Source organism: Alexandromys fortis, unplaced genomic scaffold, assembly GCF_014885135.2.
Source record: "Alexandromys fortis isolate MF-2015 unplaced genomic scaffold, M_Fortis_MF-2015_v1.1 scaffold_103, whole genome shotgun sequence".
NCBI classification, from domain to species: domain Eukaryota; kingdom Metazoa; phylum Chordata; class Mammalia; order Rodentia; family Cricetidae; genus Alexandromys; species Alexandromys fortis.
This window is the reverse complement of record NW_026067978.1, coordinates 3,145,311-3,173,140: the sequence shown is the minus strand read 5'-3', so window position 1 is coordinate 3,173,140 and position 27,830 is coordinate 3,145,311. Positions and strand designations below refer to the sequence as shown.

Here is a 27,830-nt window from a genome sequence, read left to right as displayed (position 1 = left end):
ACATATTAATACGACTTGTAATTTTCAGTTATATAATTATTCCTGATTTACTCACAAATACAACAAACGGAATGAAATAAAAAACAAGCTAGTTCATTATCAGAACCTTGGACACTGAGGAAAAGCAGCTAGCTACATGGGTCATGGAAAGAAAGATTGAATCAAAATATACAAAATCACAATTAGTGCTGTACAGCACTAAGTGTCTAGAATATAACCACATGATTACAGATACAGATATGGCTGTCCTCCCCTCCCCCGCAGCCCAGATAAGTTTATTTTCTGTGTCCTGGAACTCACTATAGACCAGGCTGGCATTGAACTCAAGAGATCTACCTGCCTCTGCTTCCTAAGTGCTGAGATTAAAGTTGTGCATCACCACAAGGCCTGACAAGGTCTGACTATCTTAAAGAGAAAGCAGAGGTTTATAAAGTATATTGGTCTTGGCTGTGGGAATCATGCCAGGCTAACATATTGTGCTTATTTTAAGCATCTTGCACAACTAATAAGAGAATCCTCAGAAAGAAAATAGGAGTTTTGAGTTCTGTTCTGTGCTCATTAGTATATGTCAACCTGATACAAACCAAGACATAATCAGGAAGAGGGAATCAAATTGAGGATTTGCCTCTATCAGACTGGACTGTATGCAAGTCTATAAGGCATCATCTTCTTGATTTAATGACTGATGTGGAAAGGGTCCAGATTGCTGTGGTTGGTACTATTGTGGGCAGGTGGCCCTGGGTTATATAAAAAAGCAAACTGAGTAAGCCTTGGGGAAAAGTAAGTGAGCAGTGTTCTTCCATAGCCTCTGCTTCAGGTCCTGCCATGGCTTCCCTCAATTATGGACCGTGATGTGAAATTGCAAGGCAAATAAACCCTTTTCTTCCCAAGCTGCTTCTGGCTATGGTCCTTATCACAGCAACAGAAAGAAAACTAGGACAATCCCAAAATTTGGCACATATTGAAAGCATAGTTGTTTGTGTTACTTATTCTCACAGAACTTTCAAGCACTGCAACAAAGACAAAGCTATCACTCCATTTTATTAAGAAAAAACTTCAGATTACATGATGAAGTCTTAAAATATCGTGAATAAGAAAAATTAAGATAACATAATTTTTTGCCTAGACCTACAATATTTCTAAGTCACCTGATTCCTGGAGACTACTTTATTCTAGCTCTCTTTTTACTCTGCACCAGAAACCAAAGGCCTCTTTCTTGTCTTGGCTCTGTCACAGAGGCCTCTATTCAAAACTTACTTCCTATGAGAGTAATCATCTAAATATAAGCAGCTAGCAGGGGACTTGACATCACCATGTTGTACTACATCACAGTACTTATCATTTCTGCATAGGATACATAACTTTTATAATGCTATCAAATTCTAGGCATTAGTGATCTAAGTAGTTCAGATACCTAAAAAAAAGATGACTGTAAAAGGTGCTTTACAAGCATCTGATGAATAAATAAGTATACAGCACAGATCAGTAAACCAATTACACTTACCTAAGCTGATGCTCCCTGAGGTTTGATAGTATTTCCATTCCATGGAGGTAAGAATAAATAGTATTTAAGTCCTGTGGAAAAGAAAAGTTTTTAGACCACTTTTCAAATATATATTCTAAAATATGACCTCCACCAATCTCTTTTTAAGCATGCAACCATTTAAGACAGAGCTCTGTTAACTATTCAAGAGCCACAAAAGCCTCTGAATTACAAATTTTTTAAAGATAAGGAGGAAGCCGGGTGGTGGTGGCCTGCACCTTTAATCCCAGCACTCAGGAGGTAGAGGCAGGTGAGTTTGAGGCTAGCCTAATCTCCAAAGGGAGTTTAAGGGCAGCCAGGAACTACATACACAGAAACAAGAAAGAGAAAGGGGGGGGGATGGGAGGGAGGGAAGGAGGGAGGGAGGGAAATAAACATTTCAATGCTGAATCTGCCATTTCAGCAAAGATTTTTTGGGTAGCCTGGGCACATAAGGACATTCCGTTCAAAGAAAAATTGTTGAAGACAGAGTAAGAGAGATTCAACCAATCACCCACCTAAAACTCCCAACAATAAAAACCAAGACACGAAAGACTTATATGTTCTATTATAGTTCCATTTATTTTGTAGGTGTTCTGGTACACAAGTGGTAGCCAGAGAACAACTTTTGGGAGTAGGATCTCTCCTTGCACCTTCTTTCCTGGGGAACAAAGTCAGGCTTTCAAGCTTGGCTGCAAACACCTTTTATAGGTTAAGCATTACTAGCCCCATGAAAGGTTTTTCAGAAGAGAGAATGACGTTAAGAAACAAAGGCAAGTGACTCTTGAAACAGAAATATAAATATTTGGTGGTATATATGATTATTCAAACCATACTGACTTAAAAAGAGTGTATAAGTAAGGAGTAGAAAGCAGCTACAATTTACAAAGCAAGGAGATGGAGAAGCTATACTGAAAGTGGGTTCCAGAAACCTACAAAAGATATCTCTTAGTTCTTGAAGACACAGTGATTACAACATGCAAACATATAAATATGTAAAAAAGAACAATTAAAAAACAATAACCCCAAGAGAGCAGCAGATTGTGGTATAGTGACACATCACTATAATCACAACATTCAAGAAGCAGAGGTTGCAGAATCCCAAGTTTGAAAAATCAGAAGTTCAAGGTCATTCTTGGCTATATGAGGAACTTGAGGTTAGCATGGGCTATAGGGGATACTGTCTCAAAATGCGAAAAAAAGAAAACAAAAGAGACAAAAAAATTTTCTCAGGTAAGTAATAACCAAACGAAAAGAGGATATCAAGTCGAGAAAGTTCATTCCGTAAGGAAACGTGTATTTCTGAGTGTAACTCTATGAGTTTAGAGATCCTGATTCCAAAGGGTCACACTTTTGTAGGGAAAAGGGAAAAGTACAAGACTCTTACTGAAGAACTGGTGTGCGAAGTCCTTCTGTCTATGTGTTACTTTTATTGTTAATGAATAAAGAAACTGCTTTGGGCCTATAGCAGGTTAGAACAGAGCTAGGTGAGGAAAGTTAAACTGAATGCTGGGAGAAAGAAGGTAGAGTCAAGAGACACCATGTAGCCGCCAGAGGGGAAAGATGCAAACTGTCAGCCAGAACCTTGCAGGTAGACAATGAGTCTCATGATACAATATATACTAATAGAAATGAGTTAATTTAAGAGATAAGAGTGAGCTAGAATTAAGCAAGAGCTAATAGGCCAAGCAGTATTGTAATTAATACAGTTTCTGTGTGATTATTTCGGTTCTAGGCATCCGGGAACAAACAAGCGGCCTCTTACAACAAAGAAACAACAGGCAAGTGCAGTTGATGATTTGGAAGAATAAAATGATCTTTATCAACAGGGAGGAATAGAGCTGCTTTTATACAGTACTTCATAGAATAGAATAGCAACTATTTATATAGTGTTTACATTTTTATTTATCAGTCATCTAAAGAAACTACAAATTATATGAGAGGGTATATATAGGTTACATGCAATACAACATTGTTTTATATAAGGGACTTGAAAATCTACAAATATAGTATTCATAACAGTCCTGGAATCAACCTCCTGAATTCAAAGCCAGCCTATCCTATGTTATGAATATCAAGTCAGCCAGGGCTCTATAATAAGCTTATCCCAAAATAATCACCCAGGAGAGAGAGAGAGAAAAAAAAGCCAGATTTGAGTTTGAGTTCTGGTACATTAATAACAGCCCTAGGAAATCCTAAACCAGCACCGTCAGCAATATTTGGGAGTTTGTGGGGGGATGCATTTTCAGACCCTAACCCAGAATCTTAGGGACTAATATGCTTCCACAGAAGCCCTACAGGTGGTTCCATGTATACTGTTTAGGAAACACTGGTGTATAGGCAGCACACTATATCACTCTAGATTAGTTGTCTGGTAACATAATAACTGGGAATGAACACAAGAACAGGATGCTTACTAAATATCAATCCTTCCAGTATACCAAACTTAAAGTCAAAAAACACTAAGCCTTCAAAAAAGATAATTTTCAGAATATGTGGGTAGTGGTTCTTTTCTAAACCAACAAACAGGTAGAAAGGAGTTTCTTGGGGGTTTTGCTCCAGTTAATCCATTATGAGACAAGCTTGAAGAAATATATGATTTATAAGGTTTCTTGCTGTATGCAAAAGAAACAATTTATTCAAACAAACTCTATTTAGCTCCTCTAAAAGAGAAAATGTAAGAACACCAATAGAGACAGACTGAAAGTCTTACAGAATTTTGTTTGCAGTCACAAATTCAAATGCTAGAAAGAGGATGCTAACCAATTACAGAGTGTACTTGAAAGCTATTTGATAGAGCCTGAAAGGAGAAGCAGTGAAAATGACAGAAAACTAACCATCTGGGACATGACAACACCCAAATCACTAGCATCTGTTTCTGTAACCATACCAACAAGCACTGCAGAAATTATTCAGGGCATTAGAACAAAGACCAATTTAGGATTAGAAATAGAAGATTTCACCTAAGCAAAAAAGTTGAAGTCATACAGTTAGCAACAAACCATTTACACAATGGTGGTCCCATTATAATGGAAATGAAAAAAATTCCTATTGCCTAGTGACCTTGTAGCTATAGCAATGTCATAGTGCAGTATCACTCAAGTGTCTGTGGTGATTCTTGAGTAAACAGAACTTCTGTCCTGCCAGCTGTTTAGAAACACAGCAATAGTTCTATAAAATAACCAGTACTTGATAATGATAATAAATGACTCCATCACTGGCTTAGATTTTTCCACTGTACTTTTTATTGGTGTTGTGTATGCTAATGCACACACATTTGTGCATACGGAGGCCAAAAGTGTTGTTCCTTCACCACTGTCTATTTATTTACTTATTAACGGTGACATGGTCTCTCCCTTACTGGTCTGAACTCACAAAGGTTGGCTGGCTGGCTAGCAACAAGAATCCTACAAACACCATTACGCGCTTGATTTTCCACATAAAATCTGAGGATTAAAATCAGGCTCTCATTCTTGAGCAAGACAAGTACTTTACCCCTTCACAGATCTTTGAAAGTGTACTTCTATTTACATTAAGAAAATAAAAAGTTCAAGGACTGGGGATATAGCTCTGGGTAAAATGTCTGACTAGTATGCATAAGGTCCCAGGTTTCATCCAACATACTGCCAAAATAAATTAAAATTCACTGTAAAATAGTATGTGCCATGTTACATTGGCAGAAACCTCACTCATTTCTTGATTGCATTAAGATATGACATCTAGTGTACTATGCTGGTTTGTGTGGGTACTTGCTGTGATGTCCATACAATCACAAAGTTGCCTAATGATGATTTTCTCAAAACATATCCCCACTGTTAAGTAAAGTATGACTAGAACTTCTCTGAAGGGCAGTGGTAGGGTCACTGTCATCCTAAAACAAATGAGCTCTATAAAGCACTCTTCTAACAACCTAAACCTACATCATTTATTGTAGATATAGTCTATGGGGTTTTGATTTGAGCCTGTTATATAAAATATTAAATTAATAAATAGTTCATTATTTGGAATAGGGTAAGGCTGTTTTTGCAATGTTGGGGTTCAGATTCCTTATAAATAGCATACAAACACTCTACCAAAGAATTATATTAGTAGCTATTTTGAACATACATTTCTCATTAACAGTTGGGACTTGCCCTTCTTTTTTAGCATACAATGTTGTGCTACAAAACATGCTGCTTTCTATTGAGAAATCTATGCAGCCATCTCTCAGTTCTACTAGGCTTGTATAGAACATTAACCAATACTTGAAAAACTCAGTCAGAAATAGCCAGTCGGGAGATCATATGGAAACCTACTAATGGAGAAGTTTCTTAAAATATATACATATACAAAAGGAATCTAAAGGGAGTCACCAAACAATGGTGAAGCCATTGCCCCAACTAGACATCTTTTTTTGAACTCACTGAGATCCTTCTGCCTCTGCCTCCCAAGTGCTGGGTGGTGTGCTACCACCGCCCGGCTCCAACTAGACATCTTTTACCACCAAATGAAACTTGCAGTGCCAGGAATGGGTTACATCTAATTGCATGAGTTGTTGGCTAAAGGGGCCCCATAGAACCCCTAAACAACTTAGGTGATTGCCAGGGATATTGGTTCATTCCACAAACTAATGGTCAGGCTGCTGAAGATAATATTTATATATTTCATTGAACATGGAGAAGTTGTGCTGGTGCCTCACTAGAGCCTTAACCCCTACTGACTAGGATTCATGATACTGGAAGGTACTCTACACGCTACCAGAGGAGAAAGCTAAACATCAAGCCAGCTACCACCCCTGAACCTACAATAGTGACCGGAATGCATGATATGCTGGTGAAATAGTGGCACAAATGCTGTGGGAGTAACCAACCATTATTTGATTGGATTTAAGACCTGCTCTACGAGATGGAACCTATGCCTGACACTGTTCAGATGACCAAGAACCTGATACTAGGGAACATGGGCCTAGAGAAAAACCAAATACTATTATTCTGCTACAATAACAAAGCAATAAAATGACTCCTAATAACATTTTTGCTATACCCATAGATCAGTGTCTCACTCAATCATTACCAGAGACGCTTTCTTTTGCAGTAGATGAGAACTATTATGAAGGCCCACACTAGACAATGTGAAGAAAGAGATTATGAAACACCAAGTTCTTAATAAGATATCTTCATCAAACCTATCCTCTCGGGGCTCTAAGAACTAAATGGAAGAGAGGGTAGAAAGATTATATCAGAGCCCACAGGGATGGATCACACCAAAGAAACAGTGTCTTCTAGACACAACAGGGCTGACACACATAAGAACTCAGAGACTATGGCAGTATGCACAAGGCCTTGACACAGGTTCAAGTCAGATGGGGGTCCCAGTGTTGAGAGTGGGAAGTGGACATGAGTTCCCATCCCTAATAATAAGCTATATCCATTTGGATAGCCACTTGCAAAGGAAAAATTAGTCTTACTGGGTAGATAAACCACATGTAAGGAAAGAACCCATACCCAGCAGTAGATGGCTAATACAAAATGAACTCAATGATATATCTGTAGATTTCTTTGGTTTCATATTGCTTTGTTTGGGAAGTTTTAAAAAAAAATCTTGTCTCTTGCTTGTATATTATAGTTTCTGGTTTTGTTATTGTATGTATGTTTTGTGTGTCCTCCCTTTAAAAAATCCTGGCTTATTTATTTATTTGCTTTTTTTTAAATTTCATTAAAGAGAAAGAAGGCATGGGTGTTGGATTGGTGGGGAGGTAAGGAGGATCTGGGAGAAGGGAAGGAAAAATTGTGATCAGAATATATTGTCTGAAAACATTATTTTCTATTAAATATCTGGCCTAAAGATAATTTGTATAAATTCTACAATTAGTTAATTTCTTGTAAATATTTGTTTTTTTATGTGTACATGATATATATGTGTCTATGTGTGAGGTCACATGTGTGGCTAGAGAATATCAAGTGTCAGTTCTTACCTTTCACCTTGTAAACTGGTGAATTTCGGCAAATAATTATCCCAAATTTTCATTAGCCTAGATATTTACTCAGTCTCTCTTTTACTTAGAAAACAAGTACATGCCAGAAAATTTAACCAGGATAATCTCTCAGGACAAATCCTAATGTCAGAACAAACTTTGCACACTCCAAAGCTCTTGTTACATGAAATACTATGACAAAGAATTTTCTCCAAATCACTTGGAAGGTAGGTTAACAATGTCTTTAACACAAAGTTGCCTAACAATGCTTTTCAAACTCAGAAACTCAAAGAAAAAAATATATTTAATCAAAAAAAAGACCGCCCCTATAACAAAAATTATTAAACATTGAAGAGGATACATAGAAATGCAAAGCCATCCTGTGTTCAGAGACTGGAAAATCAATATTATTAAAATGTTCAGACTACCCAAACCAATTTACAGATTCAATACTACCTCTATTAAAATAACAGTGGCAGTCTTCATAACGTTAAAAAGCAAATCCTCAAGTCATATGGAATTACAAAACAAAGAGTCAAAGAACAAAGCATAAAGTATACTATGAGTTCAAAAATACTATACAAAGGTAAAATTAAAAGATGAGGCAGAGCAAGACTACGTTTAGTACCTCCCATAATCATCTGATTAAGTACCTACAAACCAGTTTTCAGAAGAGTACAGAAAGTTTGGTTAGACATCACAGAGCCTGTACTTTACATCCTTTTGCTTTGGGACAAACGTCCTAATTATAGCTGAGGCTATCCTCTCAAAATTCTCCTGACCTCAGCCTCCCAGATACTGGAACTACAGATAGTATCTGCTTTAAGAGCAACAAAATAAAAAGAAATGTTGAAGGCAGGAAGCAAAAAGTTATTTGTATTACCCTTCCATAGCAAGGAGAGTGATGCCTCCTGCTTAGAGTACAGAGGTGAAATTAAGCCTAGGTCATATCCTTGATACTTGGTACAAGGCCTGCTGCGATGAAACCCAGTGCTGAGCAAAGTCACATGACCTCTGCCAGCAGGCCAATATCCATTACAACTATGCTTAGGCTAGGAGGCTGACTACCTCCTTTAAACTAAGGCAGTATAGGGTGGAAGAGATCCCACTTGCTAGGGAGCAGAATAGGAAAGCATTCTAACCTGGCCCAAGGTGAGACCAAGCACCCGTAGAAACTGAATGTCCTATATGCAGGCTAAGTTCACATATGGAGCCTTAAATCTGGCTCCAACAACAGGGAGATACTCGTGCATGGGTAGAACAAACTTCAGTTTCAGCCTTGAAATGGATCCTGGGCACACCTGATCTGCTAAAAGTAGCATAGTTCCCTGCAGCTGTGAGACTCAGGGATGAACCAGCTTTGGTGGCCAAGGCACTCTCTTCACCATTCACTCTCCAGCCTCAGGAAGCATATTGCCAAGTCAGTATTAACTGATAAGGCTCTAAACTGGCAAAGTGCACAGACAGGTCTACAAGTATGTACTGACATAATGTCAATCATTACCACCAACTATGAACCTCAGTGCACCCAAAATTGTTAAACCTCTACATGTAAGAGTTAAACCCAGGCAAGGCTCAAATTAGAACCAGTCAGATGGTACAGGATCATCAACACTATCTTAGCACAGTGTGGTATAAGGCTCTATTCATGAGGATAGGGTAGTAAGCACAAGACTATGTGTTGGAACTTGGTGCTAGGCTGTTCATGTTTTCTTTTTCCCAAACAGGATTTATCTATGTAGCCTTGGCTGTCCTGGCTTACTCTGGAGACTAGGCTGGCCTCAAACTTACAGAGATTCGCCTGGCTCTGCTTCCTGGGTGCTTGGATTAAAGATGTACACCATCATCATCACTTGGTGGCTAGTCAGATCTTAATGGTCTGCCTGTGAATGGAGCTTCTCAACAGTCCCAGTACCGGGAGAAGACACATAAAGTTCAGAGGGTTTCTATTACTATAATATCGCCTATGTCTAGCTGCAGTTATCTTGGGCCAGGAGCCCACTTCAGCAACAGGCAGTTTGAATCCTTGGTCATATGTCATGTGCAGGTCTTAGTAGTCTATAGATTCGAAGTACCACACAGTTTACAAATAATGGTGACTACTTGTATGGCATAAGAGCCCAAGGATCAGAGATCTATCTAAAGTGATTCTTCCCCAAACAAGGTTGGATCCTGCACTGCCATACAACAGACTCCAGAAACTTGAGGCAGCAATGACCTATGGGACCCCAGGCAGAAGCTTGCAGTTACAGACTACACTTTCCCTTGGCTCCTCCCAAATGACACATACTAAGTCTACCTGAAATAAACCCAGGCTTATACTGTTCTCAAAAACCAAAGTGGTGACAATATGGTGTTAGGAGTTTCCCACCAAATGTGGACCTACACTCTATCTAGTGCTGGCATAATGAAAGTGACAACAGGTTCATAGAAAGTCAGGCTCAAACTATGCTGCATTAGGATGATTAGGATACCTCAACACCCAAAGAATGGCACATGACACAAATTATGAATTTATTTCCAGAAAACAGGATTTTACTTCAAAGTGTCAGAGATCTCAGAGAACACGAAATACCAGTTTTAAGGAACTCAATGAAACTGAAGAAAATGAAACAAACATGTTTCCATACTTTAACAGAAACTTAAAGAGGTAGAAGTAAACTCTTACAAAAATCAAACAGAATCCTTGAACTGAAAAATACACTCAAAAGATTTAAAACAGAAGGCATTAACAGCATGATAGATGAAACAAGAAAAAAAAAAATAGTAACCGTGTAACCAGCTACTGGAAAATATATGATGGAGGGCTGGCTAGAGAGATGGCTCAGCAATTAAAAGTGCTTGCTGCTCTTACAGATGTTTGGTTTCCAGCACCCACATCATGTGGCTCATAACTGCCTATTAACTTAAGTCCTAGGGAACCTGACACACTATTCTAGCCTCCTTGGGCACCCGCACAAACGTGCTTGCTTGCTGACTAGTAAGACTACATAGACAAATTCAGATGCTCTAATACTGCTAAGAGTGGTACATAAACTACATATTATCTTTAGCATGGTCTTACCCTTGTCTAGATTACAACAATTGTTCTTGTTCTTTTGTTTTTGTTCTTATCTTTTAAAAAAGATTTATTTAGTTTATGTACATGAGTGCTCTAGCTGCAAGTATACTTTTATGCTAGCAGAGAGCATCAGATCCCACTATAGGTGATTGTGAGGCAGCATGTGGTTGCTGGGAATTTAACTCAGGATTTCTGAAAGAGCAGCCAGTGTTCTTAATAGCTGAACCATCATCTCTTCAGTACCCTTTTGTTCTTATTTTTATGATCATGTTAAGTTCTTATAATTTAAAATTAATTAAAACCATAAAATACTGTGTCATACAAACCATAAGGCAAAAATCTAAAATATACAAACCAAAAATAATAAGCAAAGAATCAAATCACAATACTAGAGCCAAACAATACTACAGTAAAGTACTAAAAAAAGATTATAAGAGCTAGGCAGTGGTGGTGCACACCTTTAATCCCAGCACTCAGGAGGCAGAGGCAGGTGGTTCTCTTAGTTCAAGGCCAGCATGGTCTATAGAGTAAGTTCCAGGACAGGCTCCAAAGCTACACAGGGAAACCCTGTCTCAAAAAAGCAAACCAACAACAACAACAAAAGGAACAGCAAAGCTAGAAAACACATACAAAATGGCTATGATAAGGCCAGACCTTTCCATAATTACTTTGAATCAAAGTAGGTTAAACTCTCCAGTTAAACAGTCTGGGGATATAGTGGTTACCTAGCATGTACTAGACCCCAGGTTCAATCCTTAGTATTAAAGGTAAACAAATACCCTCACCCCGAATACATACAGAATGATTAACTAGAAAAACTACTCTACAGGCTTATCATAAATCCAGGTCACCTCTGAGGACACATACAAATACAAAGTAAAGAGATGGAATAAATATTTCACTCAAATGGAATCCAAAAGAAACTACAAAATCAACTAAGTCAAAAGAGAAAAAAGAGACAAGGAAGGCCACTGCATTATAATAAGGGCATTAATGCAGCAGATAAAATAACATTCCTAAATGTATACGCAGTTAATGTCAGAGCACCCAAATATGTAAAATATTAATGAGCACACACGCGTGTGGCACATGAACATTCATGTATGCAAACAAACAATAACAATAGAAATAATCCTGAATTTCCAAGAGGTGTTTGACCAGATGGAGTGAGTCAAAAAGGAAAGAATTTTATTCCAAACATAAAAAAACAGGAAAATGTTTTAGAAATCCATAAAGGAAGAAAAAGGATATTTGAAAAAAAGCCAAGAAAACAACATGATCAATTAAAAAGAGTAGGCAAGCACAGCACCTGTGCCACAGCTCGGCTGCAAATGATAGGCTAAGCAAGAGGCATCTATTTTCAGGAAAAGTCCAAAGACCTGATAAGCTTCAAATCCCGTTGTCAGTTTTGATGAGAAACAAATTCCTTTGGTGGGAAAGTCAATATAAACTGAAATCCCACTTCATTACTTTAAATGCTACTCCAAAAACAGAGCCAAGAGCCACCTTGAGATGGAACCTATTATTATTGAGCTGAGAACAGGGAACCACAGTCTTGTAGCTGCAATTGGGCCTGCTAAAGTCACAGGGTGAAGGCAGGCCCAGGAAAACAGCTGTAAAGAATGGAAACAGACAGAGGCTAAGAAGTTGAAAGGTGTAGGGAGTTGGGAGACTCACCCAGGAAGGGAAGTACGCTCATCAACTGAAATAATTCTGAGTTCAGTAGCTCATCAACCTCCGAGCCACTTATCTGCCAACACTTCCAAGGAGCTTGAGAATGCTGAAGGTCTACTGGTATACTAAACAGCTACCGACACATCCATCTGGCAGACTGACTGATAATCAGGAGATTTTATGAAGACATGCCCTTTATCTACTTAGTTCTCAGTGCTGTGATGGCTTCTCACACTCCTGTTTTACCTGAGAGAAATACTCCCCAAGAATCTCAACCAGGTTTGAACTCTAGAGTATCAAGAAGAAAGAGCCTGCCAGAAACTATAATGCTACTGGAGCTCAAATGAGGAAAATTATCTGCATTCAGAGATTGATTTTGTTTCCTGGCCACCCAGACTCGAATGATCACACAAAAAACTACATTAATTACAGCACTGTTTAACCGATGGGCTTAGTAGCATTCCCAGCTAGCTCTTACATCTTAACTCATTTCTATTCATCTATGTGTCACCAGAAGGCTGTGTCTACTGGTAAGGTTTTGGCACCCTTCTCCTTTGGCAGCTACATGGTATCTGCCTGACTCCACCTTCTTTCTCCTTGCATTCATTGCCATAGGCCAAAGCAGCTTCTTTATTAACCAATAGTAATAAAGCATATTCGTAGCATACAGAGGGAAATCCCACATTAATTATCACTTAAAACAGCACACCAGACCTCACACATTCGCCCAAGGGACTCACCAACAGCATAAGCTATAGAAGTCTTTCTTATAAACAGTAATCTACAGTTTAACTGACTCTCTCCAGTCCTCATGCATAGAAATTAATTGAACATTATTCCTTTCCTTTCTCTTACACCATTCTGCCATGTATTCTTTGTTCCCACCCTACTGCAATAGCATCTTAATCTAATTTAGATGTTCTTAAGTTTTTAGTCCACTTCTTGTATTTTTTGAGTTTTTTCATTATTGGGAAGTCTTTTTATTTTTCATTTAAATTTTTCTCCAATTTCTTATTATTTTCTCTTTCCTTCCATTTTCTTTATTCTTTTTCCTTTCTCTATTTAATTTTCTATTTCTCCCTTTCCCTGCCTTCCTCCTTTATTTATTTCATCCACCTTACTTTATCACACTAACCTTAGATACCTTTTAACAGCACATTATATGCAGTTTTGTCATTTTCCTGTCTTGTGATAATTAACTGGTGATGTCAGTGGGCTTCAGTCAATTGTAACATATTTCCTGTGTATAGTTTGATGTACAGTTTGCTGCTAACAGCTGATTACTTTCTTCTCTCTGAATAGTAATGGAGATTGAGCAATCATGAATGACCAATGCATAAGTCAGGGAGAAAATGCAAAAATACCCAGATTCAAATGAAAATGAAAGCACAACTTATCAGAACCTCTGAGATAGAGCTAATGTAACAGGCCCCCTGATCTTAGCACAACTAATGCTATGTTAGAGGCAACATTCTGACCTTAAAACCCAGCATGCAGACCCCAATACCTGCCAAAACAGGAACAAAAACCTAATCAAAGACCTAGTGAAGAGTTCTAGAAAAATCCCTAAATGTACTAACCTTGCTTTTTTTTTTTTCTGTAGTTCTGCTTCCTGCTAACTGAAGTGTCATAACAAGGATATAGTTTTTATGCATAAAAGACAAAGGCTTGGGGCTGCATGATTTGGGCAAGTACAGCTGCAGGCTGGCAATAAGGACTTTCTTTTAGGCTTTAGGAGTTTCTATGTGATTGTCTCTGGTGGGCTTACCTCAGAAGGCTAAGGCAGTATGAGAAAGTGTAGAGTTATTGTCTTAGCCATTGTTCTATTGGTATGATGAGACTCCATTATGAAGGCAACTCTTTTATAAAGGAAAACATTTCACTGGGGCTGGCTTAGAGTTTCAGGTTTGTTTACTCCATTATCAGCATGGTAGGAAGCATAGCAGACACGCACGCAGACATGGTGCTGGAGAAAAATAGAAGGTTCTACATCTGGCTCCACAGGCAGCAAGAAGAGAAAGAGCCACCGGGTGTGGCTTGTGTTTTTGAAACCTCATCCATCCCCAGCAACACACTCTTCCAACAAGGCCACACTTCCTAAGAGTGCCACTCCTAGTGATCAAACATTCAATGTATGAGCCCATTGGGCCATTTTTATTCAAACCACTAGTTATGAAAAAGCTTGGTAAAATGTTGTGATAGGGTATTAAAGAATGACAAAGAAAAAAAAGTCTGTTCACTACAGACACAATCTCACCTGGAATACTTTTACTATTTGCATTGGCAAGGGATCAAACCCCACAGATTCACACATTACAGGCAAGCACTATACCATGGAATTACATCCCACACACCCTCCCGAAATATTTCTATACTTGGTTGGATCTACAAAATTAAACTTGTGGCTACAAATTGTGATGGTCAATCTTGATTGTCAGCTTGACAGGATTTATGTGGGATGTCCTTCTGTATATGTGTTGCTTTTATAGGCTGATGAATAAAGCTGTTTTGGCCAATGGCTTAGCAGAGTAAAGCCAGGTGGGAAATCCAAAGAGAGAGAGAGAGAGAGAGAGAGAGAGAGAGAGAGAGAGAGAGAGAGAGAGAGAGAGGGAGGAGAGAATAGGCAGAGTCAATGAGACGCCATGTAGCTGATGAAGGAGAAAGATGCCAGAACATCGACAGAGTTGTGGCAAAAAAACATGGCCCCCACCAGTACCTCAACCATGAAGTTAAACTCTCAAAGTCAAGGAGTGGGGCAGATCCAGCCACCAAAGCTGCAGCTTTAATCCTAGTCATCCACTTAGCGGATTAAAAAACTTGTGGCCAGAAAAAGATAGAAATATACAGTAAAGACTGATTCAGATAGGGAAAAAAAAAAGCCTCTAAACTGTTTACAATGTGTTTAAAAATATACATAGACTTAGGAGAGAAAAGAAAAAGGATAGAGAAATGGTATGGGAAGAACTTCTATGTGTTGCTTTTATTAGCTAATGAATAAATCTGTTTTGGCCAGTGGTTTAGCAGACTAGGGCAAGGTGGGAGTTCCAAGCAGACAGAGGAGGAGAGAGTAGGCAGAGTCAAAGAGAAGCCATGGAGCCACCAGGGGACAGACATGAGCTGCCAGCTGGAACCTTGCACGTAGGCCACGAACCTTGTGGTAAAATATAAACTAATAGAAATGGGTTAATTTAAGATATGAGTTAGCCAGAATACACTTAAGCTATAGGCCAAAGAGTATTGCAAATAATACAGTTTCTGTGTGGTTATTTGGTTCTGGGCAGCTGGGAATGAACAAGTAATCTCTTACTATAGAGAAAGTCCTTTAAAAAGGAAACAGAGTAGGCAGGTTTGGTGGTACATGCTTTTAATCCCAGAACTTGGGAGGCAGATGCAGGCAGATCTCTGCGAGTTCAAGGCCAGCTTGGTCTACAGAGTGAGCTCCAGGACAGTCAAAGATACACACAGAAACCCTGTCTCAAAAAAACAAAAAATTTAAAATATACATAAAATAGAGAAAAAAGTTATGTAAAGATGAAAAATATACAAAAAGTCTGGATTACGTATGTTATTATGTTTTCTTTGAATTTTTTGACTGTTAATGAGCTAGCTACAGAGAGATATTTCATTGTATGGGCTGCTAAGCTAACCAATATATTTTTTAAAGGTATCTTGACTTCAAAATTTAAGTTTAAGAACATGTTACTTTGGAAAAGAGGTTCTGCTTGTTTCCACAGAGGACAGAAAGCTGTGGATTCCTTACCGACTAATGTGGTTTGCTCAAACAAGACCCCTTGAAGCAATGGCGTATGTAGTCTAACATCCACAACAGCTTCAGGACTGCTGGCTGAAATGGACCAATCACACAGGATACTCCATGAAAGACCTGATTTACAGTGCCCCCAATCAGCAGGAAGTAGTCTAAAAAAACTAGACCCAAATCCCCAAATATTGTTTATAAATGTTTGTTTTCATTTAAAGGGGGTTGACTATAAATGGCTAATGGTCATAGTCAAGGTTTTTCTAAAGAAAAAAAAAAGGAGACATGATATAAAAATGAATACATCGGTATGGACTTTGGTTTACTGATACAAATTTAAAGTCAATTTTTTTCTATACGTATATTTCTACTCTTATTTAATGCATTATGCATATACAGCTCAATTAAAACTGTAATGTATAGTTTAAAATTACAAACTAATAGTCATTTATAATAGTCAAATGTGTAGCCATGTTAGGTTTTCTACATATACAGAGATATATTTCAGTTAGATAATCTTCAGCACTTCAAAGACCTACAGAATATGGCATTTAAAAATTTTTTAAGAACTCAGACTTTTCTCAACAGTGAGACATTTTTGCTTCTGCCAGTACCAATTATTTCAGAGAGATTAATGGGCATCAAAGAAACTCATTATGGAATTTGTCTTCAATGTGACAAGGCTAGCCATTTGGGCAAGAAACTGCTCTTGCCTGGACTGTTTTATGGTATGCTATATGAACTGGACATTCAGGACCCACAAAAAAATAACTGCTGAATTTTCCAAAAGACAGAGTACTTTAGAATTCCTGCTTCACAGAAGAAACTTCCAAACATTCTGCAGAACACACAAGAAAGCAACTGACGAACTTTGCCAATATAAGGCAGAACAGATCTTCAAATTTCCTGAAAAGTCTGCCAGATATGATGAGCCTCTAGGCTGAAGATAGATGCCCCAATGTTACAAAAGAATTTTGGGTGACTGTCCAAGCAGCGAGATGTTTCTGTCATTTCAAAACCTTTGGAAGTTGCTTACAATGCACTTCCTGTTTAAATAGGTAACATTATATCCCTCTGGGGTCTTTGGTGGAGTTGAAAATTGAATAGTTGTAGTTTTCCTTAGTTATGATAAAAGATAAATTAGATATGAAACTTTAAACTCACAAAGATAAAATAGATGATAGAATGTTTTTTAAATTTTGCTAAATACAAGTAACTAAATATTGTAAATATAATTCTTTCTTGATAACTGTTCGGGATATACAATTTTACTATGTTAAAGTTAAAACCTTCCTTTTTAATTAGACCAAAAAGGGAAGGTGATGTGGGATATCCTTCTGTATATGTATTGCTTTTATTGGTTGATGAATAAAGCTGTTTGGCCAATGGCTTAGCAGAGTAAAGTCAGGTGGGAAATCTGAACAGCAATATATAGAGAGAGTAGGTGGAGTCAAGAAGATGCCATGTAGCTGCAAAGGAGAAAGACACCAGAACATTACTGGTAAGCCACAGCCTCATGGTGATACATAGATTAATAGAAATGTGCTAATTTAAGATGTAAGAGCTAGCTAGAAATACGTGGGAGCCATTGGCCAAACAGTTTATAATTGTTAAGTCTGTGTGTTTCTTTGGAACTGAATGGCTGTGGGATCGGACCAGGCAGAACACTGGGCACTGTGACCAGGTGCTCAATCTCCTGCTGCCATGCCTTCATGCCATGCACTCATCCAAAAGTTCTAGTGGCAGAAGTGGGAAAGATTAGTGATAGCGTTAATGGTAGCTTCCACTGCCATGCCAGAAATAACAATTCTCTTATGTACAGCCACATACCACTTTCACCAGGCTTGTCTAATGATAAACAGTTTAAAGAGCTCACATGGACTCCATCCCTTCCAAAGACTTTTATTATTTCATGAAGCTTGTCATGCTGGCTGCTCTTCCTTCTGGGAGAATTTGAGTAAGTTACTAAATATCTCAGAAACAAAATCACATAGCCCAAACTCCCAGTGGGCCACAGCTTTTATTTTTCTTTTTTATGTGTATGGGTGTTTTGCCTGCACTTATGTTTGTGCACCTGTGTGCCTGAAGAGATCACTAGAGGCCATGAATCCTCTGGAAAAAGAGCTACAGATGGTTGTGAATCACCATGTGGGTGTGGGATGTGAACCCATGTTCTATGAAGAGCAACAAGTACTCTGATCTCTCTAGCCCCAGTTTTGCCTAAATAAAGATTTCATTTAGATCTGACATTTCTTTTTATTTAGTTGAATTTACAAATAAAGGTCAAAGGGCCCAGAAGCATAAATAAGTTTTTTCTTTCCAAGGAATCCTATGAATGTACATTGGCTGAGGATACACAGCAGAATATTTGTTTTGCCAACCTCAGGGTGTGTGCAAAGTGACTCACTCAAAAATGACAAGTACAATGGTACTTTTTGCCAGATCAGGAAAAAACATCTATTCTATAGGTTTATAGTCAAAGACTTATATTCTAAATCTGAAGCAGGTTAAGAAATAATTACTAAAAAGCTAAATTTTGCATGTTTTCATTTTTTTTGTAACAAAAGCAAGTTAGATCTTAAAGTGTTTTTCTTTTTTTTTTCCTTTGAGGTAGAATTGTATTAGCACTGAATGAGTGTGAAATTCTGTCTGACAAAAATTTCCACTTTTGAGTTAGGATCTCACATTGCAGCCCAAGGCAGGGTTTGAACTCATAGCAATTCTTCTACGTCAGCTTCCTAATGTCCAACAAACTCTTTGGCAAAAAATATAGAAAGTTAAACCTGCCATTTATCTATAATACTCTGTGATGTTTCTTGAAAACTGTTTTGGAGCCATACAGAAAAGGGATTTCTATTCTAAACTATAAGTTTTCTCTATTGTCTTTCAAGAAGAGCCAGATATTTTACAAGATATTTTAGTTTGTTTATGATGGGTGTATGCTAGTCATCTTTAAAAAACTATTTTATTGGGGGCTGGAGAGATGGCTCAGAGGTTAAGAGCATTGCCTGCTCTTCCAAAGGTGCTGAGTTCAATTCCCAGCAACCACATGGTGGCTCACAACCATCTGTAATGAGATCTGGTTCTCTTTTCTGGCCTACGGGCATACACACAGACAGAATACTGTATACATAATAAATAAATATTTTTAAAAATTTTATTTATCTGCATGCCATGTGTGTTAAGGTACCCAAGGAAGTAATTAAGAGGGCACTGGATTACAGGTGATTGTGAGCTACTTGATAAGGGTGCTGGAAAAATGACACAGATCCCTTGGAAGAACCCAGTCTTTATTCAACCTACACACCAGCAATTATAGCACAGTTTTAGAACATCATGCTTGAGGAAGATTAAAAGTATCAGAAACAAAGGAGTTGAAAGGAAAAAAAAAGCTTTCTACAGATGAGCACTAGTGATGAGATTTCAATGTAAAATTTTTAATTTATCAAAGGATGATAAATTTCTTGCCAGAAAAAAGTAACAAACCAATATGTGATTACCATTTATTGCTATTTGTAGGCAAGGTGATAAATATTTTACATTATCTCATTTCATTTAGTCCATATAAAAATGCCCCAAAATATTTGTATTTTAAAGTTAGGCAACTTTCCTAAAACCACTCATATACTTAGGACTTTTCTTTGTGCATAGCCAACTTAATCACCACAGTAATCACCTGCAAAAGGCTCTCAAGAGATCAGACCTGTAAGTTTCATCAAGGAAGAAGGGGCTGGGAAGAGTCATTAGACCTTCACCTGAGATTTCAGCCATGCTGATCTATCCCTGTTGTATGTAATTCTTCTCTAGCTGCCCATGGTTTACAATATTTAGTTAAACCTTTCAAATATTGTTAAAAGATGTTATCATCTACAAGATTCGCACTCAAAAATTACACAATTGAGTTAAAGAAAGTCGTGGAGGGGATCATATTTTAAGTAGTTTTTATTTTGTCTTGGACTGTATCTCAGCCAGTGACAGTAAGCATGGGCTGTGGTTGGGCACACCTGCTGAGAATAAGAAGGGAGCAAGTTTAACTCAAGAAGGGTGAGAGATTTATGAGGAAGTCATCAACCACATTGTAATGAAACATTTTAGTGACGGCTGGCTTTTTCTTTTCTTTTTTTTTGGGGTGGGGGATTTCGCCTATGTGATAGACATATACTTATAGGTAAGAATATTATTCTGTCCTGATGTTGGTATCCTACGGGACTGATCAAACGCTTACTTCTCTCAGGAAAAGTTCACTCACACACAAACACACAAATATTAGATAACATTATTTGAAGTGGGATCATCTAAATAGAAATTCCTGGGCTTTTAAGAGGCGATTTCATGACACTGCCACAGCCTGTAAACCCGGCCCTTTGGAGGCTAACGCAGGAGGATCAGCAGGATTGAGGTCAGTATGGACTATACAGAAAGGCTGAGGCCAGCCTGGACTACATAGTTAAATCCTGTCACCAAGAGAAACCCCTAAACTTTAAGGTTGATATTACACCACAAAATTCCACACTCCATGCAATGCAGAGATAGAAAATGTGATATGAACAGTATTCCAAATCTGTGTATGCATCTGAATTACTAAATGTGCTATATATAAGTACTAATGCTTTATGTGCTAGTTCAGAAGTTCTAATTTAAAAAGTAAAAGATTGCTCTCCTTCTCTCTGGTCGCAGGCGTTTTGGGAGCCACCGTTACCGTCCAGCCATGGCCAAATCCAAGAACCACACCACACACAACCAGTCCCGGAAATGGCACAGAAATGGCATCAAGAAACCCCGGTCACAAAGATATGAATCTCTCAAGGGGGTCGACCCCAAGTTCCTGAGGAACATGCGCTTTGCCAAGAAGCACAACAAGAAAGGCCTGAAGAAGATGCAGGCAAATAATGCAAAGGCCATGAGCGCACGTGCGGAGGCCATCAAGGCCCAGGTGAAGCCCCACGTGGTGAAGCCCAAGGGGCCAAAGGGCCCCAGCTGCAGATGCTTTCATTGCTCACCCCAAGCTTGGGAAGCAGATTAGAAGCTACATGGCCAGGGGTCGTAGGCTCCAAAAAACAAAGCCCAAGGTTCAAACCAAGGCAGAGGCCTCAGCTGCAGCTCAGGCTCCCAAAGGTGCCCAGGCCCCTGTGAAGGCCCCGTAAGGAAGGTCTCAGTCTGCCAATGTGAAGACAGATGAACTGGTGTGAATATCTATACAGTATTTGCAGATGTTCAGGACCTTATGCTGTTTTTACAAATAAACTTGAGGCAAGATCTGTTAGAAAAAAAAAAGGTAAAAGATTGGCACAGTATTTATTAATAAAAAGTAAGCTTGAGTATATTTCCCGAGTTGGGAAATTATATAGCCTAGGTTCATAAACAACATCAATGTATTTACAGGTATACTGTACACATCATGTAAAGGAACATTGCATCATTAGTCCATTCTGCTCCTGTGCAAGCATCACAGAGCATACAGTACATAAACTAAGAAACTAAGAAAGGTACTAGAAGACTCAGGGAACATCTTGGAATGCATTAATTTCCCTCCCTTCCTTCCTTCCTTCCTTCCTTCCTTCCTTCCTTCCTTTCTTTCTTTCTTTCTTTCTTGAGTTGTGGTCTCAACTACATTGTCTGGGTTAAATTTAAACTTGTGTGCTCAAGTAATCCACCAGTCTCAGTTTCCCTGAATATTATAACTACAGGCATATGTACCTGTCTTTGACTATGCTGGATATTAAATACACGTGCTAGTTAGGTGTTCTACAATTGAACAACTCCCCAGCTTGAGGCCATCCTTCTTTAATAGCTTTTGTGGTTTTAGAACACTTTTACTTACCAAGACCAGTATTTAAATCCACATTTTCCCATAAGAAATCATTTAAAAGTGGAAATCACAGAATAAAGGAAAGACAATGTGTTGTGAAACCTGGATCCATAAAGTAGGACAAATAGCTAGAGAAGTAAAAACTGTTAGAAAGAAATGTAAAAGTCACAGTTCATCACTCAAGAGTCTAGTTCACTAAGACTTACTAGAAAGTTATAAAAACATCGATTCTAAACTTGGCATGATGGAACATTCTTGTAATCCTAGAACTTCAGAGGCTGAAGCAAGAAGATAATGATTTTAAGGGACAGCCTAGGCTACATTGTGAACCAGGAACCAATGTCAATCTTCCTCTTCAGAATCCCAAGTGCTGGGATCTTGATGTGTGGCAGCTTTTCTATTCTCTATGTACTCCCTATATTGGTAATTTCATACATTCTCCCAACTGAAAATGTCTACAACCCCATGACTGAAAATTCTATTTAGTCCAGCCTTTTCTTAGAAACATAAATTTTATATGTAACTCTTTACTCCAACATTTTAAACTAGACAAATTCAAAACATTACTTCTGATCTTCTCCTTCACCAAACCAGCTCCAGTATATCTTCCATCCTTTTGTTTTGTGGTGCTGAGGATTAAGCAGAATCTCATGAATACTAGGTGTGCATTATACCACTGCTCTACAACCCAGGCCATTTCTCTGACTGCTCTTCAACCTGTTTTTGGTAACAACTCCAACACTCCAGAATTATTTAAACCAAAAACTCTGTAAGCAGGCTTAATCCTTCTCTTTCTCTCAGTCTACACCTAGTGTACTATTAACAAATGCTCTTGGCTAAACATCAAAAAATATTTCCATAAGTTGATGGTTACTCAGAAACTCCATCTCTGTCGCTTTAGTCCGAGTTATCATCATTTCTTACCCCATTTATGCAATAGCTTCTAACTTCCTCCTACTACCTACCCTTGTTCCCACCTAGTCTACATGCTACACAACAGCCAAGAGTCTTTTTAAAAATCTAACAAGTTACAGTCCTGTTTCAAAACCTTTACACAGTAACTCACCCATTTCACTGAAAATAAGAGTCACCATCATCATCTTTTTCTTCAGCAGTTTAGAAAGCCCTACAGCACCCATCTCTGACTTCCTACTCACTCTAGCTCATTCTCCACTACTCAGGAGTTCCTTGCTATTCCTGGAATACATGAAGAAACATTCTCATCACAGTCTTTGCAATGACTATTTCCTCTGCTTGCAAAAGCTTTTCTTCATAAAACTTCACACACGATCCCATTCTCATGCATCAGTAGAATGTTCATCCTGTTAAATCCTCAAACCAGGTATGGTGGACCAGCTCACTCCAGGTTACTATGAGCTATAAAGTGATACTCAGTTTCACTCAACAACAACAACAAAGTCAAGGTACTAGGACAATAGAAACTACTTCATTTAATCCATAATCTAGTTCATCTTCCTTTTTCACAATTCTCCTTATCCTGTTACTTGAAATGGCCATTATAGCTCGCATATTACATATTTATAACCTACCTTCTACTCTCCATATGCCATCAGAATGTAAGAACTACAAGGACCTTTTTATTTTCTTCACTAAAATTTTCTCGTGTACAGAACAGAACCATGAACAGGTTGACAAAGAAAAATTACCTAATTAGTGTATTTATAACAGACCCTTAAGAGTCCACAAAAAGAATCTTCTGACAGCAGAAATGAGCTAGTAAGAATATCATCAAATTCTTTATCAAAATAAACCATCACTAGCGTTCTGGTTAATGATTGCTAGGTAGTAACCCAAATTCTACACTTATTCAAAAATACAGTCAATGACTCTAAGCAGTTAACATTCCTTTCAACAATGTTGCTATTCCAGTAAAACGAGATAAAAGTTCTCACTGCAGCACACATGACCAAGCATAACTTAACAAACAGGAAATTTCCTCTACTTAAAAAGACTCAATTTCAAACTAAGTAATTCAGAAGGGATCGAATTACTTAGGGTTTTCCCTCATTACCTAGTTAATGTTTATAAATAAAACTTAGAATGAACATTGCCATAATCATCATCACCACAGAAAAACTGAGTTCTGGAATTATTAGTAGCCCTGGAAAGTAATTTTTAAAAATTGCCTTGTTCCTATGCAAAGATCAGTATCTCAGTAAACAAGCTGGACTCATCACAGCTTCAGTTACGGTTTCAATAATATCATGTCCTAGAGTCTTAGTCCAAAGTTTCTGAGACTTTTTTATGCAAAACACTATAAATCTGAAACTCCTGTGACTAAGACGTAAAGTATTTCAATTACTGCAACTTCTACCTAGACGATCCATTCCACTCACAACACTTTTGGTTTTTCTTTTGGTATAATACACATAACCACTGATTATAGACAAGTCCCCAGACCAAGAAAACAAATAATCTGTAGTTTGCTATGGACAGTTTGAAAAAGCACCGAGGGAACTACTCAACTCTCACCGACCGACTGGATGCGGAGTCTGACAGGGACTTTGGAAGCTTGTCATTGGGGGGCAACTGTACAGTATCTGAGCACAGCACGCACTGGCTGGAATCTAAACTGTCTATTTACACATTACAACTCCCAGCTGGTTTCTCAGCCCGCCCGAGCACACACAAACTCAGAACCCAGTCCACAGTAACGGTGTTTTCTTATCAGAGGTACAAGGAAGTCCCCAGCAGGGAGCGGCAGGAAAGGCGCTCACCACCCCGCGCGCGACAACGGCCAGGTCGGGGCCGAGGTGTACGCGCCAATGCCCGGCCTTACCTCAGGAGTCCGATCCGGCGGCTTCTTTCTCAGCGCCTGACGAGCGCCGGGGTCCACGGGCGAGTTCATGTCCGCAGCCCCACGCTCCCCAGCCTGTGTCTAGCTGCCCCCCATTCGCCTGAACCGGGTGTGAGCCCGCCCCACCAGAAGGGAACTGAGAACTGTCGCAGGGTACAAACTCAAGCAAACAAGTCTTCGCAACGCCCGCCCAGGGCCTCAGCCCACGCGCGACTGGCCAGAAAGACGCCTGCGCCGGGGCGAGAGCGGGTGAGTGCGCACGCGCACAACGCGCACGCTCTCGCCCGCCTAGCCGTGACGTAAAGAGCTAGGGGTGGGGGACTGAGAACGAGCTGCTAGACCTTCGTCGCGAGAGTCCGTCACGGGATTGTAGCTTCCGCATCCCCAGCTTCCGGCTGAGGTTCCGGAAATGTTATGAAGCCCTAGCTAAAAATAGCTGGTGGGGCAGAACTGCGGGTACCTCAACACCCAAGTCCGGAAGCAGAGGAACTCAAGTCTTGCGGGAGTCGAGGCTGCCATTCAGCAACTTCGGGAAGACCACACACCGCCGCGCAAGCTACGGATCCCAGGGCAATACTCGCGCACCCAGCGCTATTTTGAAAAGCAAAATCAAACCATGAAATCGCTAGTGAAAGCTGCGCTCAAAAAGTGTTTTCAAGACTGTAGATTATAGCTCAGGGGATAGCCTGGGGGCCAAGCATGCACCAGGATGTCCTGGACATGATGATGGATGCCTCAGGGGCTGGATGTAGTATACTGTTCAGGATCTTCCTTTAAAGGGTTTATGACCTAAAAGCCTCAGGTGGGCTGAAAAACTCCAGATGGGAAAGTTAACATCTGTGGGCTATCAGGATCCTGGAAACTTCTGATAAGATTCACATACCAACCTTGGAATTTGCCACTTTGAGACTGTTGGGGAACCTACGTGGAGATGGAATCTTACATCCCAGTTACTTTTTCTGTCCTTATAAAACTCACAAGCCACGTGTGCAGTCTCCACTCCCGTGTAAAAACTACTGTTCACTTGTTCTGATTAAAGGGCAAATCTGCTTCTGTAGAGGTAGATCTGCCCATTTATTTCAACGTGCCTCTGTCAATCCTGATCTATGATTCTTGAGTACTAAAGCCCTCCAAGTGGGTGGCTGGGGCCAGGTTCATCTGCTTTAGACTAACCTGTGTTCAGAGTAGGCCCTCCTTGTCGTTTTTTTCACCCCTGAGGCAGCTGGGTTCTATGTTGCCTGGAGCCAATAATGAGTGCTTTTGCATTGAATTTTACGTTCTAGTCTCTTTTCCTAAAATAAAGACTAGCTACCGTTTGTTTACTTGTCCTTTGGTAAGAAAAGCTGCAAAGAGTAAGTATCAGTTATTTTTCCTATTGGGATAAAAAAAGTAATTTGATAAAAGGAACTGTAGAGAGTTAATTTTGGCCTACACGCTGAGCTGGAATTACAGGGACTTGGGAACAGTTGGACATGAGTGCTGAACTGAACTGACCCTCTTCAAGTGCACTACTTGCTCTTAAGCCACCGAGGGATCTCAGCAGTCCCCCGTTTTTCTTTCTTCCCTTTTTAAACATTCCTTTTGTGTGTGGCATAATGCCATTGTGCTTATGTGGGGGTCTGGAGACATAGAGGAAAGTGGTTTTTCTTCTACCATTTTGGGTCCTGGGAACCAAACCCACATTATCTTGGTAGCATGTACCTTTTCTGCTGAGCCATGGTGGCAGGGATGCCAAGTGACTGTTCATTTTGTCCACAATCAGGGAATAGCACATTATGAATGCTCTTGCCCAGCTGGTTTTTTTATTCAGTCAGTACCCCAAGCCTATGAAACAGAAGAGTACATCATCTCTCCCTCATAGACATGCCCAGAGATTTATCTCCGTGGTGATCCTAGATTCTGTCAAATAAACTATCATTGCTAACCATTACAGACTGTTTCAACAGTAAAGGTTAACTGACAGAACTCTAGAATTCATCATTTTGACAGTTATTTTGTACCATTACCAGCTCAGGTGGACTACACTAGTCACACCATTCCTTGTGTGGCTCGACCTTCTGGCATTTCGTTTATACAGAATTTTAAAAGTTGACCTCTGACCACATCTAGATTCATCATAGTATTTTCCAGAGTAAATTAACTAGGGAACTTATAGTCTTAGTATTTGACACGTTTTCCAGTGATGACTCACAGCACCTTTCTTGTGGCAAGGCAAGAATCTCTAATAAAAAGAACAGGAGAGTTCAGGCTGTAACACTTCAGAGTAATGACAGTGCTGTATTTTCCGTTGGGCCCTGGGGCTTGCCCAAACTTGAAGTTTACAAAATGCTATTAGCACATCTTTTTTTTTTTTTTTTTTTTTTTTTTTTTTTTTGAGGTTAAGACACAAAAGCCCTTATGGCTCAGCCACTACAGAAATAAACTGTGAAAAAGTTGTATGGTACTTGTGCTGGTTAATTTTTCTGTCAACTGACACAACTTAGCCATCTGGGAAGAGGGAACCTCAATTGAGAAAATGCCTCCCATCATATTGGCGTGTGAGCAGGTCTGTGGGGGCATTTCCTTGATTAATGATTGACATGGGGCACTTAGCCCACCGTGGGTAGTGCCGTTCCTGGGCAGTGGTCCTGGGTTCTCTAAGCAAGTAAACCAAGCAAGTCAGTAAACAGTGTTCCTTCACAGTCTCTGCTTCAGTTCCTGCCTCTACGTTTCTGCCCTATGTGAGTTCTTGCCTTGACATCCCTATAATAGGAAAGCCAACCCTTTCCTCCACAGGTTACTTCTGGTCAATGTTTTATCACAGCAATAGAAAGTAACTATGACAGTGTTGCACATGACCTGCATCATGTTTGTGTATGTAAACTAGATCCCAAAGATCCGTCCCAAATTATATCTTTCACTCCCCCTCCCCAAAGATTAATGTTCATTATCATCTTAATATTTTGAAAGAGGGAAAAAAACCCAAAAGCTTAATCATTATAAACTTGAGCTTTGCAGGCAATCAGACCTGAATTTAACTTTTAGTTAGGAAAGAGTGTTTACCAGTCTTAAGAATCCAACCAGGGCAAGCATTGTATTACTATTATGAACTTAGCCAGAAGCTATTTAATGTATCTCTGAACATCCGTTTACACATCTCTAGAAATAGTGGGCCCTCAGGGTTCTCAAGACGATGAGTTAAATCATGTAAGTCATTTAGTGTGTTGTCAGTACAATCCAAACATTGCCACTATTTC

The 27,830-nt window shown here is 39.2% G+C and overlaps 1 protein-coding gene across 1 annotated transcript in view; it reads right to left on the bottom strand.

Moving 5' to 3' along the window:
- Nucleotides 1-24,837, bottom strand: part of LOC126510928 (rap guanine nucleotide exchange factor 6-like) — a 90,048-nt gene extending 65,211 nt beyond the window's left edge. Inside the window, exons 1-2 of the mRNA XM_050157667.1 lie at nt 24,577-24,837; nt 1,505-1,575 (exon numbers count right to left, since the gene is read on the bottom strand). Of these exons, the coding sequence (XP_050013624.1) occupies nt 1,505-1,575; nt 24,577-24,645 (140 nt within the window). The 5' untranslated portion in view covers nt 24,646-24,837. The remainder of the gene's footprint in view (nt 1-1,504; nt 1,576-24,576) is intronic.
- Between the last annotated feature and the right edge of the window lie 2,993 nt (nt 24,838-27,830).